General features: G+C 42.0%; 1 protein-coding gene across 1 annotated transcript in view; it reads left to right on the forward strand.

Annotated features, from left to right (window-relative positions):
- Positions 1–1057: 1057 nt before the first annotated feature.
- Positions 1058–20302, forward strand: part of PDSS2 (decaprenyl diphosphate synthase subunit 2) — a gene marked incomplete at its 5' end in the record, with an annotated part of 115007 nt that continues 95762 nt past the window's right edge. Inside the window, one exon of the mRNA XM_084262291.1 lies at positions 1058–1284. Within this exon, the coding sequence (XP_084118417.1) occupies positions 1058–1284 (227 nt within the window). The remainder of the gene's footprint in view (positions 1285–20302) is intronic.

The following is a 20302-nucleotide window of genomic DNA, read 5'->3' on the forward strand; positions in this document are numbered from 1 at the left end:
CTTGTTGAAGTATTTGTGGAATTGAGCAAGTCACTTCAATTTCTGAAGACAGCCAATGAATTTGCTTCTTCTATGGGGTACGAAAAAACCTCTTCTCTGAATAGATTTGGGTGCTACAGCTGCAAAGAGGGGTCAGTGACCGCTGCATTTGGGCTAACTTAATGATGACATCACACACAGCGGCCTGCGCTGTGGAACTGCAGGACCTGGGCATCTTCTGCTGGGCACTCAAAGCTACTTCTCACTGGTTAGCTGTCAGCAGGAAGCCCGGCTTCGGCTCACAGGGAGGCCGCTGGCAAAGCCCTCACCCGCCTCACAGACGGGCACCGACGCCCGCAGCAAGGCCGGCCCGCTGCCGCCACAGCCCAACGGCTGCGGCGAGGAAGGCCCGCACCGCGCGGGCCGCTATTACGAAAGGAAAACCCCACAGCTGCGTGGCTGAGGACTACACGTCCTGGAACTCTCTTGCCCGCCGGTCCCCGGGTGCGGCACCGGGAGCGGGCGGGGCACGGCCCTTTCCGTGGGGCAACCCCAGCCCCGGCCTGTCCGGGGCACCGCTTCCCACGGCCCCGCTGGCGACGCCGGCCCACACACTTTAGCCCCTAACCCACTGCAAGGGCTAAAGGAGAAGAAATGGGGCGATGTAACCCGCAGGCATCGGAGCCGCCCGTCCCGCAGCCCCTCGACCACAGCTCGGAACTCCGCCGCAGCCGTCAGGCGAGGAAACCGAGTGGGAGGGGGAAGAGAGATAGACCTGCCGCCCTCGTTTTACGGCCCGGCGTGTTTTGCGACGCCCAAGATGGCTGCCCCCAGGGCACAATGAGCCCGCTCCGGCCACCGCCGCGCCGCCGGGGGGGACGCGGGTAGGCAGCGCGGCCGCCGTGCGGTCTCGCTGCCCGGGGCCGAGCCGGCCGGTGACGGCAGGCCGTGGGGAGGGTGCCCGGCTGCAGCGAGCGAAGTGTCCGCAGCCGCTTGCTCTGCGGGCCCCCGCCGGGGCGAGTAAGGAGGGTGTGAGGGAGCCGGCGCCAGGAGCCTCCCCGGGACGGCGGCGGGGGGAATGTGGGGCGCCCGGCTGCGTGGCTGGGGCCGCGGGGCCGGCGGCCTCCGGGGGCTGGTGTCTGGCGGCCCGCCCTGGAGCCAGGTGGTGTCGGAAGCCGAGAAGATCGTGGGGTACCCGACGTCCTTCATGAGCCTGCGGTGCCTGCTGAGCGACGAGCTCAGTAACATCGCCATGCAGGTCCGCAAGCTGGTGGGCACCAAGCACCCGCTGCTCGACACCGCCCGGTAAGCGCCCGGCCCGAGCGCGGCGGGATGGGGGGCGGCGGGCCGGGGACGCCGGGGCCTCGGCGGCGGGCACGGCCGGCAGCCCTCCGAAACTCCTGGGAAGTTTTGGGCTTCGCTGGTTGCCGGGTTGGGCGCTCGGGGCCTTGGCGGTGGCGGTCGGGCCCTCGGGTGGGTGTGCGGGGTGCCGCGTCTGGCGGGTCCCGGGCGCATCCCTGCCGTCGGCCGCGGGGCTCTGCGGGGACCCTGCGCTCTCCGCTCCCGGCCCCGCGCTTCCTCGCCGCAACAGGTCTTCCTGTGCTTTTCCTCGGTCTCTCGGAAGCCGCTTCGCCGTCACGCACCGTGCGGTGAATGAGCTTCCCGCCGCGATGTGCCAAATAAATTCCTATCCCTCGGGAGGGGGGAAAAGTGCGCTTCTTTGCTAACGCTCGCGTGGCTTGTGATATCAAGGACTGTGTTCCCTGGAGAGAAACGGAGGAAAGAGGCAACTTAAAAGCTCAAAATGCCCCGAACCGGGCGTTATGTTACCAAGAGCTTTGGAGAACATGTTCTGTTGTGGAATATCCAGCTGGGAGCATCCTTATATTGATGGGACTTTTCGGTTTGCTAAGGTGATTACCCACTTGGTTTTCAAAGGCAAAGTGATGGAAGGCTTGCTTTCCTTCCAGCGAGCAGAAGTTGGGATTGTTGGGCAGTGTTTGACTGGAAAACAAGAGCTGATCTGCAGTGGGGTTTGTTTTTGTTTTTGTTTTTTTTTTTTTAAACAATAAAATGCCAGGGGCTTAGCAAAATTTTAAATAGAGGAGGAAAAAAAAAAGGTGCAACTTTCCAAGGATGTGGGGTTGTGGAGTTTGGTTTGTTGGGGTTTGGTTTTTGAGGTGTTTGTGTGATAGAATTGTGTTTGCTGTAACTGCAGGTACAGCACAGTTAATAGAATGTGAGTTTAACCTCACGGTATTTTCAAACAGGTATCAACTGAAAGCAGTTGTTGAAAACAAACCTACTTTTCTTTTAGAGAACAAAAGTTGTAGCTATGTAAGTGGACCTTGGGGACTCCACAATTTTGGTGTAATGATATAAAACCAAGATTTGGTTTTCAAACTCTCTGTCTTTAAATCTGGTCTTCTTGAGTGAAGAAAAGGAGTACAAGAGGCAAACATAGCTTTTTAAAAGAAACATTATTACCAGGGAGGGGATTGAGACATTGGCTTTAAGTAGACTTTTCTGGAAGAAATAAATCAACTTGTTAATAGAAATGGAAAATACGTGATTTTAGAAAATGCTGGTGGAGGGGAATTGTTTATAAATGCAGGTTGTGATATTATGATAACCTTAGCAAAGAGCTTGGGTTTTCTTTTTTTGGTGGTGGTGGTGGCAGCGGGGGCAACTAGAGAATGTTTTTGTGCCTCTGGATCCCACTCCAAGGTCGGTTGATGGAACACAGGGCATGGGAGCACTGAAGGGCAATGTGTTTGGGCTCCGAAGCTTCTACTGCAGTCACAGAACTATCATAGAGACCAGCAGCCCTGAAGAAGCTCTGAAGAGTCTGTTGGATGTGTAGCAGTCGCTAGTTTATTTGTAAATGAAGTTTACACGCAGCAGTTTGAGGTGTGGTTGGAGGTTTCACTGTGGAGCCACGGTGTGTGGGGTGAGGTTTTTTTGTTGTTTTAAGTGGGCTGCTTTGGGCTTGCTTCTGTAAGCCTGCAGCAGCTTGTGGAACACCTGTAGGAATACAATCGTGCACAGGGGCAGCAGGGCTGAATCCATTCATTTGTTGTAATTCACATATGATTCAGAGCTCACTGCTAACCAGATGTGCCGTGCTGGAAACAAAAGTCACTATTTACTCACATAAAACTGAATCAGTGTGCCCGAATTTGGGATGTTCTTACTTGTCTTCTCTGGTATTTCCAAAGGCTTTGTAACAGATGCATTTCCAGTGGCCTTGACCGTTGTATTATAAGAAGAGTTAATTTCCTGCCAACAAGCTTTAGTATACCTGTAGCAATGCACAAGTTGTACTTCACCTTGTTTTATGATATGCTTTTGCAATAAGATGAATTTTGACCTTGTTCTTTCTTAATAACCTTAATAATCTCTTTCTGATGTTTGACTGGTTTATGTTTGACTGTAAATGTGATAGATCTCAGACCCATAACTAAAATCAGTGCTCTGACTTGCCACAGCAGTTTAGGAGACAGGTCTTGATTTTTTTTCAGTACCAGATACACACGTTTCAAATCTCTGGCCCAGAGAGATGTGCTTCTAAAGTAGTATGGGTTTCCTGTTGTGTGTTCTGGGAAATGTTCTAAAGCATGGGTATCTATAATACGTTGTTTGGTGATTTTTTGGTTTTTTTAAAAAATGTAAATGATTGGAATCTTCTGCAACTCTAATTTTTTGGGCTGTGGGTGCATAAGTACTGTATACTGCAATGTTTAACACTGTGGGAACACCTAAAAAATCAGTGCAGTAAAATTAATCGTGCGTGCACTTTCTCAAATTTCTACTCCTTTATTTTTGAGGTTTTAAGTGGTGACAATCAACTTCTGATCGCTTGCTGTCATTTCTAAGCAATATTCTTTATTTCTTTAACTTTAAACCTTCTTTAACCACTTTCATCACTGGTTTTGTGTCTGTTCTTCCTTCCTGCCCAATGGCTTTGCTAGTTTTTGAAGTCTTCCTGAAAGCATTAGAGGTTTTTTAAGCATTGGTAGAAACCCCTTTGCTTTATCTGTGCAGAACAGGCTCTGGGCCGAGACGGCGTAAGACGTAATTGCTGACACCCTGAAAGCCTTTAGTGCAACAGGACTGAGGAGCATTTCTAACCTTTTGCTGAGATTTGGGTCCCTAGGCTGTTGCACCACATAAGCTGAGCTGAGACCTTGTAGAAGGCGGCTGAAAGGTGACTGTCCCCACGAGACAGAACATGCGGAGGAGCAGCTGTTGGGGCAGCATACGCTGCTCTGATGGTCCCATCCATTTCTTCCCCTCGTTTGGATGTGGAGGTGGCAGCTTCTGTCTGTAAGTGCTTGCCATGAATCAGGACTGCAGCAGGTGGTGTTCTGGGATGATGTGTGACCCTGATACCTCCCACTAAGCCTGTGCCTGGCCAGCAGCTTTAAATCTGTAAGCTATTGCTGACTCTGCTCTTGGGAGGGCAGAGGCTGGTAACTGAGCCTTACAGTGAGGGATCTGGGAGTTCCGTAATCTGTCTGGTAAAGTCAAGTTGATCTTTATGGTTTTGGGGTGGTTTTTTTCTTTTTTTAAAAAAAAGTTTTTGGTTTCTTAAAGTCAGGCACAAGAAGTGAACGTCCTACATCCACAGAATTACCTCTGCCAGAAAGAGGGTGAGATGTGAGGGAAAGGTTACATTTTGCTTTAAAAAGGCTAATGTTTAGTGGTTAAGAGATCATTGGAAGCTGAGGTATCTGGATTATATTCACAGCTGTGCTTTTGGCTCTGACTAGGGCAAGTCACTTAATTTTTCATACTTGCATTTACTTATCTGTAAAATGAATGATGTAGCATCTGTTTTCTGGAGGTGTTACACTTCATTCATTACAGCCTGTATCAATCGACGTGCATAAGCAATACTAATAAAGAATACTTTAAACAAATGCTGTTATTAACATATTCACCTCTAATGGATACTCTGGAAACAAAATTGCAGCCTGACTACTTCTGGATCTACTTCAGGTTTGTAGTCCTCTGAGTTGCTGTATGGCTCTTCAGAGCTTTCAGTTTTCTCTCCCTGTAATGAAGTGTTTTCAGCAGCTTTTCCAAGCTAACATTTACATTTTTTTTTCCCTTTCTCTTCAGCCTTTGTTGAGCTAAAGGAATTTTTTTTCAACACATGAACATATGACCTCCTTTTCAATTGGGAAGCAAACAAATCTCCAATCTTCTCTCTTCTCTTTCCCCTTCCTTTCTGGACTAGCACACATCCTTCTTAATACCAGAAAGAATCTGTAATTGGCTCAGCGATCTACTTCTCTCAAACACGTAGGGTGAATAATGGTTTCTTGATTATTTAATCTCCCTGGAGAATGGTATAGCTTGCTGCAGATTGTAAACAGTAAACATTATGGCCAATGCATCACTTTTATACTATCACTAAATGAAATGGAACACTTCATACACGTAAAATTATTATGGGACACCGTTTAGCTCTAGCCATTCTGTCATTAGCATGTGGGAGGAATGATTGTATTTTAGTTCTGTCAGAATTGTTTGCTGGTGATAAATGCTTAAGCAGACTTAGTTACAGTTTTCCTGGGTTATTGCAGAAATAAAAAGCCTGGATAGACCAGGTTTTGTTCTATTGCAGCCTGCTCCATATAGATCACCAGACATTTTAAGCACCAAAGATAAAATGCAGTCCAGAGTAGCTTCAAGATTACGTGCTTTTTGGTGAAAATGCCTGTTAACACTGGTTTCCTGATAGTTCTGGGTTTTTGTCAGGTTGAAATGGCCTGGTTCAGTAATGTGTCTTGTAACTGCAGATGTGGCGTGCGTTTGCACTCCTACGTGGGTGATTGATTTCTGTGCGGACCTAGGGATTTCTTCCAGGCTGCCATGGATGGAGTTGTTATGGCCAATTTGTATTTTGCCTTTACAGAATGGTGACCTTAAAACTCTCCTTTTTATAATTGTAGGTGCTGTGATTGATTATGAGCAGTTTTTTAGCAACTTGTTCAAAATATTAATTGAATTTATTATTTTTCTGGGCTGGAAAAATGAAAGTGTCTGTTTACTTGTCAGTGGCTAATGAGGTAGCTGTCTCTGAAAATAGCCAGCAGCTGGATACTCAAAAGTGACAAGCAGAGTGTCTAGTCAACCTACAGCTTCTGAAACTGAAACTTACTACAGACTTTTAAGTTTTACTGAATTGCTCAATCTGTTACAGACCCTGGGGGCATAATGTCCCTCTCCTGCTGTTGCTGGATCTGAAGTTGAAGCACATTTGCATTCACTAAATTTTACTATTTTTTTTAGCTTGCTGTAACACTTTATAGCACAAAAATATTTCTTGCAGAGAGATGTGAATTTTATAACTGTGGTCACAATGCCTGTAATGTTGGCAGTGAGGTAGCAGTTGTGTCGTTACTCTGTTTACCACTGGACTTCTGGAAGTACCTGTACCAAAGGTAGCATGTAGAGCACCTCCAGAGAGTCTTAGTAGTGATGTCAGAAAATATTTTTTGCTGCTTGATATGTTTAAAGCTGTTTGCAAATTTACTGAAATAGCAATGGCTATATAACAAGCTTGCTGTTGTTTGGGAAGACCGTTTCCCTAAGCATTCTGCTTAGCTGATGGGATCAGAGATGTTCTCAGGAGAACTGCATGCAGTTGAAGCAGTGGAGTTAAATTCTTCTTGCTTTGGCTCCTCCCATCTTTCAAGAGAGGTTGGTCTCCCTTAGCTAAATTAGGATTTGTGAGTATCTTTCAGATAAACTTGAGTAGTAACTTCAAAAGCCTTCATCATGTTGGTACTCCCTATGGGTTTCTGTTACCCTACTCACAATCAAGTAGACCATTCCTAGACACCAAGAAACAGCTTGTATATCTTGGATGAATAAACTCAGGGGAGTAGAAAAGCTAACTTTGGCAGGTAAGAACATGGAGAAGATTAACCCTTTAAGTTCATGTACGGACTGCAACTTCTGTACCTGATTCCTTACATGTTCTTCCTTGTACCTGTGACCTTTGTTGTATGGAAGAATTTATGCAAAAGATGTTAAATTGTGTGGTACAAACACCCAGTTTTGCTGAGTATTTTGCCACCATAAAGTAGGATTGAGTAGCAAATCTGCAATATGGATGTGCAAAAGACAGGCTGCAAATTAAGTTCTCTTGTATTTAAATAGTTGGTTTTTTGCAGTGATTCTCATTTAAATAGCCACATTGAACACAGGTTTATGTGCTTGTGATGAATTTATTATTTCAGCATGTAGGGAGGGCTTAGTAGATGAAATGTATTCTGTAGATGATGATGCTGTCTGCGATTTTCTGATAGAATTATTTATGAAGAAGACTAATACACTGTCCTAATATTCATATTTCTAGTGTGTTTCATAGGGAAAACAAGTTGGAAGATTGCAGCGATATTTAGTGTACAACTCCTTTGGACTAAAGGAAAGACCTTGGGATCTCTTAAACTTTGGTTTCAAGCATGAGAAAAAGAAACCGAATGTTTGATGAACAGATCCAAGTGCCAGTCAGTCTTGAAAGGAGTTAATATACAATACCTGGAGCAAACTTAGTTTTATTTTAGGCACAGAATAGCCTAAGCATCTTTTAAAAATAAAGGTAATTTTTGGAGTTCACATCTGCTTTTTACTGTTTTCAAGTACAATTGATTCATAACACATGCGAATATTGAATTCCAAGTTTAACGTACCAGTGAACGACTGTTATGTCAATATTTGCTCTACACAGCAAAAGAGTGCTGGATAAGTGGAAATAGTATCAAAATATTTCTGTAACCCAGAAGAGGGTTGCCAAATATGCCTTTATATAGAGTACAAATGGGAACCGATGTCATAGGCTATCAAAAGTCGTATTTTGGTTGCTGGAAATGGTTTCCTTTTTGTTGGTGAATCTTCTATTTGTCTATGATAAGTTAAATTTACTTACATGAAGAAGTATTTTTCTTAGGGCTTTTACTCTTTCTGAGGTCTGTATTTCATAGCTCGCCAAAAAGCATTCTCCTCTACTCAAGATATTTCTCCTCTCTGACACCTTTTTTTGTTGGTACTCCCTCCCAGTTGACTTCTCTCCTTGTTTTGGAGACCCTGGCAGTAGCAGGAGACCCCATTAACAAGTCGTTGTGAGCATTTTGAGAAGTCCTCCAAAAAACCATGGGTTTTTCCAGTACAGCACTCTGAGAATCTGTTCATGAAAACACAAAGTTGACAAAGGACAAACCTCAGCTTGGGAGTTGGATACTTACACTATTGCTTTCTCCTAGGGGTGGCAATCTTAAATTATTAATATCTTTCCTTCACCCCACATCTGAGTGTCTAAATTTCCCTCAGGGTAGGCAGACTGTCTGCAGTGCTTGCCCTAAAGGAACTACTGCTAGAAACAAACCTGACAGACTATAAAAGAATACCATGAATTTAAAAATTTGATCTATTACAGAAATTAAGTTTAAAATCTGTAGCAGCTGCTTTGCTGTCCTTGAGTTGTCCCTGCCAATTCTCTGGCATTGACAATCACTTTAGCCTAATTTTTTTTTTTTTCTCTCTTGCTGTGTGAAAGATTCATTTAAGGAAAGAACTGATCATATAGGAAAACTGGTGATACTCATTATCCATGAGCTTTTGTCAACCACATGCTGTGAACTAGCTATATTTTACTGATAATGATAGATAGGGCTTAGAAATTTGCCTCAATACATGCTGTAACAGGTACTAGAGGTCCACAGTTCAGCCTGCTGGAGGTTTGTCAGGTGAGCCATGGTCATCTTTTCTTCAGTCCTCAGCTATTCCTAAAGAAGCATTGGGGGCTCCAGCTTTTACCTTCCTCTCTCTCACTTCTGTTCCATTTGAATTACAAGTGATGGTTGTCCCCATTTTGCTTTCTTGTGCCTCCTTTCTTCAGACTAGCACTAGTTGATTCTTCTCTGTGGCTGCTCTTCCATTTTGGGGAAAAAACGAAGAAAGGCCTACAGATAATCCTCTGGTTCTTAATAAAATGAAAGAGTATGGCAAGCATCTAGTTTCTGTTCCTTTTTTTTTCCTTCCTCACTAGGGAAAGAAGTCATACCTAGGAACTACTGATCCAGCTTTATTTTTTCTAGTTAAAAAGCATGACCAAGCAAACCTCATCGCTTCCACCACCATGTTGTTTCAAAAAGTACTCCTTTTAAAAGAAGTTTTCTTCAAGATTTAATTAATTCCATAGAATTTGAAGTCTTTTTTTTAAAAAAACAAAATTATTACCCCTAATAACCTCCATTATTTGTCTTCCATTATTTTTTATCCTAGATCTTCACAGTCATGGTGCAAGCTTGCTGGAAGGACACCCATCTTTTTCGTTAACTTGCCTATTCAGCACACTCCATGAAATAGCCATGATCAAAGGGTTAATACATCTCTGTTCTGTCACTGGTCCTTGAAACAGCTTACATATTGTACCTTTTAAAAAAAAAATTAAAAAGAAGTAATCAGTATTTCAGTCACAAAGTAGGTCTGGGTCTGTAACAGGATGTACCCTGCCTAGACCCATCCTGCAAATGCATAGTCCTGATTAAGGCAGTTTGAGGGTAATGGTCTGTGCCAACATGCTTTGTGTCTAGTTGTCACCTGAATGATTAGGCAGCAGCAGAAGCACCGTAATTAGTTGATTTGGTAAGCCTGCTTTTAATCAAACTTAACAGAAAGTTCAAGTTGTTATGAGCTAAGTGAAATACTTGTTAGGTTAAATACACAAGTCAAAGCTTTGTGGCCACAAGTGGAAAATCATCTCTCTTTTGCACGTTTGAGAAATGGTTGTGCTAACATGTATGTTTGTGAAGTGGGGTTTTTGTTTGTGTGGGGTTTTTTCCCTAAAGTTGCACTGTGTTTGTCTTAAATTGGAATTGAGCTTTGAGACTGGACATGACAGAGCCACCATGTTTCCATAGGGTAAAAATGACTAGATTTTCATAGGCTAGAAAAGAAAGATTCCTGTGGTGTATCAGTGCAGCCTGCATGCATGTTTGTTATACAGGGGAAAGTTGGGGTTTTTTACCCCAGTAACCTTCCTGTTTCTGATTCCCAACTGCTTTTCATTTAATGTTGTTTATGAAGATGAAGGAATGCTGTGTGCAACATCTTAAAGGATTTCAGTGATGGTAATGCTATGCTATCAAGTTAATTTTTGGGTTATTCCTCTAGAAGTTGACTTCTGAATATGGATCTGTCTGGTATGACATATTTCAAGAATTAAAAGTTAATCTGCAGGAAAAACATGTCTTTGCTAAACCTGTGTTACCTTGTGGAGGTAAAGCTGAACTATAAAGGGCTGAGAGATCAGTTCATCATCTGTCCTTGATCCCTGTTTGTTAAAGCCAGAAATACCAAGGAGAGGTGTATACTCCATGTTTTATTGTCCATGAGAAGAATTTGTCACTTTTTGATTATTTGTAAGTTTGGATGTCATGGGAGTCACTGACAGATTCTGCAAGAAATCAGCTGTCATCTATCAATAGCAGTAACGATGTGAAAAGGCCCCTTTCAGAAACACAGCTGGGAAGACTTGAGGGAGCTGGAAGTACAGACACCGTAGGGTAACAGTGGGGGAAGCCTTTCTTCCAGTATGTGTTTATTCAAGGAATGGAAGGCATTCAAGGAGTTTCTACTATTAGAATTTACAGTATATTTTATGTGTCTTTTGTCCATAATATAACTTCATAAAATTAAAACAGAGAGTCCTGCCAGTTGGAAAGTAGGGAATGAATCCATGTAATGACTGCAATGTGTCATAGCAACCAAGTTTTAAGATAGTTAAATTCCAAAATAAAGTTATAAAAATTACATCAGAGGGAAAAAAAGAGTATTATGTTCTAGCAACAGAAACATAGGCTTGCTTGTTTGTGAATCACTTGGGATCGTATTGCTGCCTGTGGATTTTTGGGAAGAAGTGGGCCTGGAGTGTAGATTTGAGGGGGTTGTGTGGGGATGTATTCATTCTGTTTTTGGCTATCTTTGTTCCTGTGACACTTTGAAAAAACTGAAGTTAGGTTTTCATGTTTTGAATTTATTTTCAAATAAAATATTAACTAAATGTTCACTTTCTCATTTGCCTTTCTATTTTTAAGGCTTAAGGTGTTCCCTTGAATCTTTTGGATCTTTTACCAAGGCTTCCCAGGGAACAAGTAAGTTGTAGTAGCAGAACATTATGAGTGAAACTTCAAAAGGTTGTTTGGGTTTTGGGGGTTTGTTTTGTTATATTTAGTTATCAGAAGCACAGTGTTACTGGTGGATGCCAGCCTGTGGTGTGAAGTTCCAGCACATCCCAGAGCCACAGTGGGATTCACAGTGGGTGTACGTGCATCCCTCTGCTACCTTGTGAGCCCACTGGGCTCCGAGCTGGGAGGAGGCACCTGGGTGGTGAGGCAGATTCACTCTCTACGCTGCCTTACCTGAGTGCTGGCTGAGACTGTGGAGATCGGTTGTAAAGCATCAGTGTACCACCAAAGTGTATGTCTGCTAATGGTGTGAATGTGAATGGCTGGCAGCACAGCTCTGTGTGGGACTCAGTAGGGACCCAGAAATGGGATGGATTGTATCTTGGTCTACTTGCACAGATGTTCTGCTTTCTAAGATTTGAGCATATGTTTTCATTTGAGGGCTTTGATTTCTAATTTTGCCAGGTCTTGTCTTCTGTCCACAGCATTCTTTAACTTAACCAAACTAACCTTTTCAGGTTATGACTGGGAATTAAACATGAGTTGCAAACAGAAGTTGAGGTGCCTTCACAACTACAGTTGTTCCCCTCTCTCTCCCTCTTCTGTTGTAATTGCCAGGTGACTGACTTGCTAGAGATATCAAGTCTGGATTAATATATTGTCCCTGAGTGGCACCATTGCTTCAGATTACCTTGGTGTGCATGTAGGTATTAAATATTGAAAGCTGTTTTCATGTTCTCATGTGGGGAAGCTCTGTGTAAACAAGTCTTATTTACTGAGCAGTTTGGGAAGCATGTACACACTGGTATGCCTTAGGAAATCTGCCGTTTAAGCCTTTGTCCTGATTTTTCTCTGGCTATGATAAATGGAGTGCTAGACAAGGAACCCTCACAATGAGTCTTATGCAGAGGAAGAAGCATTGTCCTGAGAATGTGCAAAAAAAAAAAAAAAAAACCCCAACCTGTTTAAGCTCATTAATAACTTATGCTTACCAACTATTGTCACTAGACCTCATCAAACATTTTTCAATCTGTTTTTAAAGGGACTGTAAAGCAAAAGTGCCTGATGTAAATAGTATCATTATACTTTAAAGATTTGTATTCCCTATATTAAATCTAGAGACAAATACAAGGCCTTCTTATGAATATAATTGTTAGGAAAGCAAGAAAATGTATTGGAGAAGATTGGAGCCATGTTAATGCTTTGAATCTACATGGGATGAATGTTGCCATGCTGTGGAGTGTAACACAAACATGAAACCTGTGAGTGGTGTCACTGGCTGTGGGGAGAATGTAGTTGTACATTTCACATCTAAAAAAAACCCCAACAGACCAAAAAAACCCAAACACCTATTTGAGAAGTGGTGATGTGCAGGTTTTATTTGTGTCCTGCCTCCAAATATGTATTGTTAAAGACAGTAAATGCTCAGTCCTTACATATGTTTAACTTGCCTTTCTGTGAATACTTTGGAGATGTTTTTACGCTTCTGTATCAAAAATGGGAAATCCTTTCCTTCTTCAAGTGCTAAGTAAACCTTTCTAGCACTAGAAGGAGAGATAAGGGAAGAAAGAACTATCTAGCTCTCTTAACTCTGAATTCCCTATTTGTGATTTTTGTGAGTTCAGAAACCATTGGGTATTTATTTATTTCTGTTACTGAGACACATAAGGCAGAAACCTGCAGGCTGGTTACAGTGAGAAGGGTAACTGTGGGTAGCCTATTGTATTTCCATGCCTGATGTAATTTTATTTAAAAAGGGATTTTTACATTAGATTACCTCAAAAATGTCATAATTTGTTGATGCGAATAATTTTAAATTCTTCCCTCCCCTGTGAATGATGAATTATTCTTTCATGAGAGATCTAGATTATTTTAATTAATTACTTGGGGGTTTAAATCTTTAAATTTTAAATTAAGTTACAGGTGAGTTAAGCTCTTCCCCGAGGAGCTTTTACTGTGTTAGCAGTGGAGAAGGATAATATTTGCCGCATAATTCTCTAATGGGCTGTTGTACGCTGCTCTGTTGAGCAAGGCTGCTGTTTTGCTTTTGATTTTTGGTCTGTGTCCAGCATTTCAGGGAACAATTTGGACAATTAGAAGATACCACCAGAAGCATATTATCCTGTCAGTTGTGGAAGAGGAAGATTAAGGCCTATTGAAATACATGGCTTTGTGAAGCTGTTCGGTACCACAGAAATTTAATGTAAAACTAGATGAGGCACTGCATATATGGAAGTTTTATAGACAATGGGCAAAATACAGAGGCAAGTTTCTTGGTGCTAATTTCATGTCCTGTTTTCAGTAGGCATTCCCCTTGCTTAAACAATTTCTCAGGTATGTATACATCTATATGGCATCATAAAAGGTAACCCTGTCAGTTGCTGATGGACTGTGGGGATTGAACCAGTGCTTATTTTTTCTTCCCAAGTATGATTATTTGTTGAAGATGTGATACACTTAGGTCATATTTGGCATGTGTTTAAACTGATCCTGAGACTGATGTACAAAAAAGAGAGAGTAACAAATCTAAATTGTGTTTTCCCTCCTGTGGCTATTGCAGCCAACCTGCACTTTATTTTGTAGCATTTTAAGTTACAATAAAGGATACATTCATAAAATAAAGTAGGGTAAAGAGTTCAGTCATTAAGGATTTTTTTTTTAAGTTAGCTTTCATCGTTGTTCCTTTAATTGTGTTAATTACTTCAAAGAATGTTCTTGGAGGCTAGTTGAAGAGCAGAATCAAAGGGGAGGGGAAGTTGCCTCAAGCAAAGACTTTTTTGTGAGAACATTTTTTTACAGTAATTTATGGGAGAGATCACTAATACAATTACTTTAAAAATCTTCCCCTCTTCATGCTTTTTTTTAATTAAATCTTAATATTTTTTGTTTCCTAATAATCTTAATATTAGTCAAGGGAGGTGATTCTCCTCCTCTACTCTCATGAGACATCCTCCCCGCCCAGCGTTGGAGTACTGCATCCAGCTGTGGGGCCCCCAACATAAGAAGGATATGAACCTGTTGGAGCGAGTCCAGAGGAGGGCCATGAAGGTGACCAGAGGGCAGGAGCACCTCTTGTATGAAGACAGGCTGAGAGAGTTGGACTTGTTCAGCCTGGAGAAGGGAAGGTTCGGGGGAGACCTTAGAGCAGCCTTCCAGTACCTAAAGGGGCCTACAGGAAAGCTGGAGAGGGGCTGGTTATCAGGGAGTATAGTGATAGGACAAGGGGCAAGGGCTTTGAGCTGAAGGAGGGTAGGTTTAGATTAGATGTTAGGGAGAAATTCTTTACTATGAGGTTGGTGAGGCCCTGGCACAGGCTGCCCAGAGAAGCTGTGGCTGCCCCCTCCCTGGCAGTGTTCAAGGCCATCATCTAGTGGAGGGTGTCCCTGCCCGTGGCAGGGAGGTTGGGCCTAGATGATCTGTGATTCTGTGATCTTCCAGAATACCCTATTTCAATGCTGGCAGCAAATGGTAGACAGCAAAGTGTTTGTTCTGTAGTTAAAATTTTCTCTCCTATTTTCATTTTTCATATCTGTTGGTGAAAGTATACTAAATTAGATTAATTAACTTTTTTCACCTCCTTGATGTTCAGAGGTTAGAGTTACTAGCCTCTGACGTAGGAGGCCCAGACTGCGTTCTTCATTCTGCCTGTGGGAATGTGGCAACTGTCTGTGCACAGCACCACTTATGTATGTGAGCTTAGAACCCTGTCAGGAGCACACTGCTCCAGATACCTTGAGGTCAGAAGACATGTACATTCTGCTTCCTGCTCTGTTGTGCTGTGCAGATCCCTCTGAGAGGGGTAAAAACAAAGTGCCCTAGCCTGGAGCCAGTGCTTATCAGGATTCAGGAGATGGAATAAAAATGTTCATTAAAAATTTGAATGTGGGTAACTGTGTTTTGTGAAGGTTGGGTTTCTTTGGGTAGTTGGGTACACAAGGAAGCAAGTGGTTGGAACCTGCCTGTGATCTGTTGGGATTGATATACTTCGGGGTTGATGTGGGTTGGGTGGTTTTGGGGTTTTGTTGCTGTTCTGTTTATTTGGTTTTAAATTTTACCCTCAGCTGCTGTGAAGTCCTCCACTCAGACACTACTTGCAGTTAACTTGGAAAATGCTTAATTATTTTTTTTTCCCACTACAAATGATACAACATTGCTTTGGTTGCAACAAATTCTGCATGACTGTAAGATATTAATATTGAAATACAGTAACTGTTTGGGATGTCAAATAGTGAAAACATTATTTACAGAAGATGTTGACATTCATGATGCCAAGTAAAGGGGAACTTTCTACTAGCATCTTGTGATAACTTAAAGAAAATAATATATATTTATATCTTTGAGTATTTCATATGTAAAGAAAGTTACATCCAACCAGATTTATTTATTTTTTGCTTCATGCACAAGTGTTCCTAACATTTTTAGACTGAGGCAGAAAGTAATCTCCAGGTAACTATATTCTGTGCTATTTTAAGGATCTATGCCCTACTGATGACTTTAAAAGTGCAAAATAATGATGACATATCATGCAGAGGTCTTGCTTGCCTGAGGCAAATGGTCTGAATGCACTAGATGAAGACTTCTGTTTCCTGATGAAAGTGCTGAAATGGAGCTGTGTTTCATTTAATTGGGGTTTGTTTTATGTGTTGTTTTCAAGTGGCATTTCTATCTTTTAATTTGATATTAATTATACTGCATTCAATTAACAGTGGAAATATTTTAGACAGAATGAGAAAGGAAGTGTAAGGGCTTCTGGGAAAGCAATTTGGATCTCAATTTTAGCAAAAATCAGGTTGGGTTGGCTTCTTGGTAATGGCAAGAAGAATGCCGGGCGGTTTGGACAACGTGTGTCAAGCCAGAGGCAAGGTAGCTTTCCAAGCAAAGGATAAGGGACCTGACAGACTTCCTAGCAAACGAGGAATTAGGACCGTTACCACTGTTAGAGAAACAGCTAATTAAAGAGGAAGGAGTTAATAAGGCTAAGAAACCCACAGATTTCAAGAAGTGAGAGTAATGCATTACAGAAGTCAGGTTAAGGGAGCCAGGTGGAGTATGTGTGCGCTACGGGTTTGTCACGGTGAGGTTGTTAGAGATGTGTATGAAACAATTCCAGCTTTCATCCAGTGCGTTCCAGTGGTTTCAAGAGCTTTTGGGATATGCAGTACTTCAAAAAGCTAAGCACTGTGTATAGTCTTTTCATCAATTTAAGTTGAAACCAAGAGAAGGATGTAAATCAGTGGATGAGCAGCTCCCCTTATGGACAGCAGTTCATGAACTTTATCTTGCTGCACACATCTGTGTTGTGCACACACGGTCTGACAGCCTTTTTCTCACCACCAGTGTGTATCTGTTAGATAAAATTGGAAATACTTAGCATTTTTTCATACTAATCTTTGCATGCCTCCATGTACCTCATATTCATTAATGGGACTTATATGGAAGATGAATGTAAATAATATACTAGAAGAACTATACAGAAGGAGAAGCTTTATTAAATAAAACTGTGATGTAATAGAGAACTGATGGTTGTGTCTGAGTGTGCAAATGACAAAGCATTAGCTTATTGCAGGTGTATTTGGACACAGGAATGGGAAGTGCTTTCCTGTTCTGTTGAGACATGCAAATATGTAGTGTAATAGCTTTCTGGTTTGTAGTAAAGTAACTTATATTTTAGTTTAGTGATTTACTGAGGGATTTAGTAGTTCATTTGAAATCTCATGTGCAAGTCTTGTGACAAGTCTTGCAATTAGAAATCTCTGGCATAAAGATATTAAAACTGCAAAGCTTTTTCTTTGGCAAGGCTTGAGACTAGTGGGCTCTGAAAAGTTTTTACTCCTGTTGCTTTAGTCATTGTGTTCCTGCTTCTCAATCATCTGGTTCAAAAGAGGTCTGTGGAGGAACACCCCCCCTCCCCACCCCCCCAATATCTCTGGCAAAATGGGAGAGAGCAAGAAAATCCCTGAGAAATGCGAATCTCCTTTTCCTGGAGGATAAATGAAAGCTGTATTGAAATTGAGGAATATTATGGAAAATGAGGTTTGTAGCAGAGAACTGTGTCAGAAATTATAAACACATATGGTTACCAGACTTCAGAAATAAATCTTATTTTCTTTTCCAATTTAGTATCAAGAGTACTTTTTCTGTATAGGATAAATACATAAGATGTGTATGATATTATTGCCATATTATGATTTGAATTTTAAATATGTCTTTTGGGGAAGAAAGTTGGTGTTTTTTTAAGATGGAAGGGGGAAAAAATATTCTGCACCAACCTGAAAATGACTGCTACTTCTGCAGACTTTTAAATACTTGAATTTTTAGTGATTCAGGGAAAACTTTGCAGTTAAGCAGTTTCATTAACTGAAAGGCATCTTTTAACTTGAAAATACTTGTTGGATATCTTAGTTCTGTTGTGGGTGGCTGTCATTAGTAAGGAGATGCAGTTGGACAGCTTTAAGAAGTGTCTTAGGGCTCGTTGTGTTGAGTGAAAGAAGCGGAATAGGCCAGAGAGGTCTTGGGTTGTGGTTTCACAAGCAGCTGAGTTGGTCTGATGCCTGTTGCTGCTGGGAGAGGGGTCACACTCTTCCCTGCTGCTGCTTGTGCAGGTCTACCCCTCCTGTGTGCTGGCTGTGATGTCAGTCTGGCCTTTCCGTGAACTACAATGGCAATTTGTTAATCCAGAAAACGAGGAAAACCAGGCATGTTCTTAATTTGCTGTTTGTTTGCTGTTGGACTGATCTGATTCACTGACGGAGGAGGGTATTTAGGCTCCTTAGTGAGGCTGCGTTGTGGAGAAGTTCCTGCTTCCCCTGTTGTGTCCTCAGCCTGTGTAAGGGCACTCTTGCCTCCCAAGTCTGAAGAAGCAGCTGAGCTTCTAGTCTCTGAGGCACCTCATTATGTGGGTCCTCCTAGTTCTCTGCTCGTTTCTCCTTCAGCTGAAATGAAAAATGTTTTAGTAGTTTTCAGTTTCTCCTCTTGATTCCAAAGCATGGATGAATGGCCTCTCAGGGTTTCATTTATTAATGTAGCTCTGTAGACAGGCAACAAAATGTATCAAGCCTTGAATTCAGGCAGGTGTCTAGATTCATCTGTCTACTCCTTCATATCAGGATTGGTTTAGGAGGGGAGCACAGCTGTCACCATTCCTTCTACATGTTGGGCAGGAGTGACCCTTCCCTGCCTTGTGATAATTTCATCTTAATACAGAGCTCAGTGTAGGAAAGGATGTGCTTGTCTTTCACAGGCTGTCTACCCTTGTGAGGTGAATAGGTGTCAAATATGCCTTGAATATTTTAACAACTAGTTTTGTCTCCGCCACAAAAAGAGAAGATTACAGATCTGCTTTCCTCTTAAGGATAGCCAAGGTCATGCCCAGTCACCTCTATATGTTTTCTGAAGTTTAGGTTGCCTTAGGAGCTAAATGTATTTCAGTACTATTTTTTAAATACGTTGTCTGAAGAATCTCAGCTAAGCTGGGATGAGAATGCCTACCCTCCCAGACAGGGTAAGTGGGATGCTTAAAGTCTTCCAGCTGTTTGTCAGATACTTAACTCTCCGCTCTGAAACTGCTGTACCATCTGTTTAGCTAAAAAAGGTGCACTGAGCAAGAAGAAAAGCATCTTTCCAATGCAGATGAGTCTACTGCGTCCTGTGAGATAACCAAGTCATAGATGATTATGGGAACAGTGAATTTTAAATTTCATAGGAATAGCTTTATAAAAGACATGAAAGGTGAAGTTTGAATGAATTCAGCTTCTGGGTATCTCAGAGGAGCTACATCATAGCAGGAGCAACAACATACCGTCTGAAGCTTAAAGTCATGTTTTTGTCTGCTACGTGAATTTATTTGTTATTCAGCCTTGAATGTAGGTAATGTGTTTTGTTTCCTCTGTAAATGTGCCATTTTATTTAAATGAATGGTGTTAGACAATCATTATATAATCTATTACAAATGTCTTTTGCTTGATTAGTAAAGACTTTTGATGGTTTTTTTCTGAAGTGTCTGAATACACCTAGAAAGTGCAGCAGGGGGGCAGGGTGAATTTTATAGATTTTAAATAATCAAGTTGCTTAAAAGAAAAGTTCTACAATACAGTTCGATGAAGGTGAAATGAATGAAGTGTAAAAGGCCTCCGACAAGAAAAACAGGACAGAGCTTCCTTAGGCCCCAGTGCCACCTGCAGGATTACTGCTGGAACAGGCAGGGAGAGTAGGGGACAGAAATTTGGGTGGCAGCTTGCACTGTCTCGTATGGAAACTAAGTGTCACCTCCAACACAACCTGATGAAACACCATTTCTTTGTCAGGGCTGAGTTTCATAACAATGTATATGTCGATTTATTTCCGGATTGTGAGCAGCATTTAGCTTGTTGTCTTAGGGAAAACACTGGATTGTGAGGTTTCTCCACACATTTTGTTTTATGCTTCTGCCATGGCAGGTGGTGTAACCAAATTTTCTTTCTTTAGACTTCTTGAAAGCAATATGCATTATTTAAAATCATACATCCAGTATGAGCCATTTTTGGGATAACAGGCCCTTTGGCTCTTCTTCCTTTTTGAAAGCTGTCTCCTCAGAGAAGAGTAATGGACCTTAAATATTTTCCCAATATTCCTTCCATTGGTAGTAATGCAAAGGTGCATGTCAGAAATAATGATGTAAATCTGCAGTTCCCCTGCTAGGTCTATTTTTTTTTTTTGTGCTATTAGAAAAGAATTACTTTGTCCACAGACCAGCAGGCAAGTTGCATGTAAATGCAGGTGCTAGCAGTAGCAAGTGATGTATACATGAAAGGATACAAATAACAACAAAAAAAGAATCAAAGGTGGAGTTTTGGGAAAGGAGGAGTGTAAGCTGAAACCAAATGTGGCCAAGATGGAGGTGATAACGGTGATGGTATCTGGAAAATTGTTAAGCCCTACAAAATTGCTGTTGGTTAAGAGTACATACCTCCTGTTTGGCACGTGGCTTCAGCAGGACCATCTGGGAGTGTTCCCATCTGCTCTGATACAGCTTAGCATTCACAAGGAATGTTTTCTGTTGCTCTCACTGATGGGGAAACTCTCCCTTGTCAGAAGCTGACCTGACCTCAATTACTTACCTATTCATCACTTTCCCCTTGACTATT

The sequence above is a fragment of the Gallinula chloropus genome, assembly GCF_964237585.1.
Source record: "Gallinula chloropus genome assembly, chromosome: 3".
In the NCBI taxonomy this organism is placed as follows: Eukaryota; Metazoa; Chordata; class Aves; order Gruiformes; family Rallidae; genus Gallinula; species Gallinula chloropus.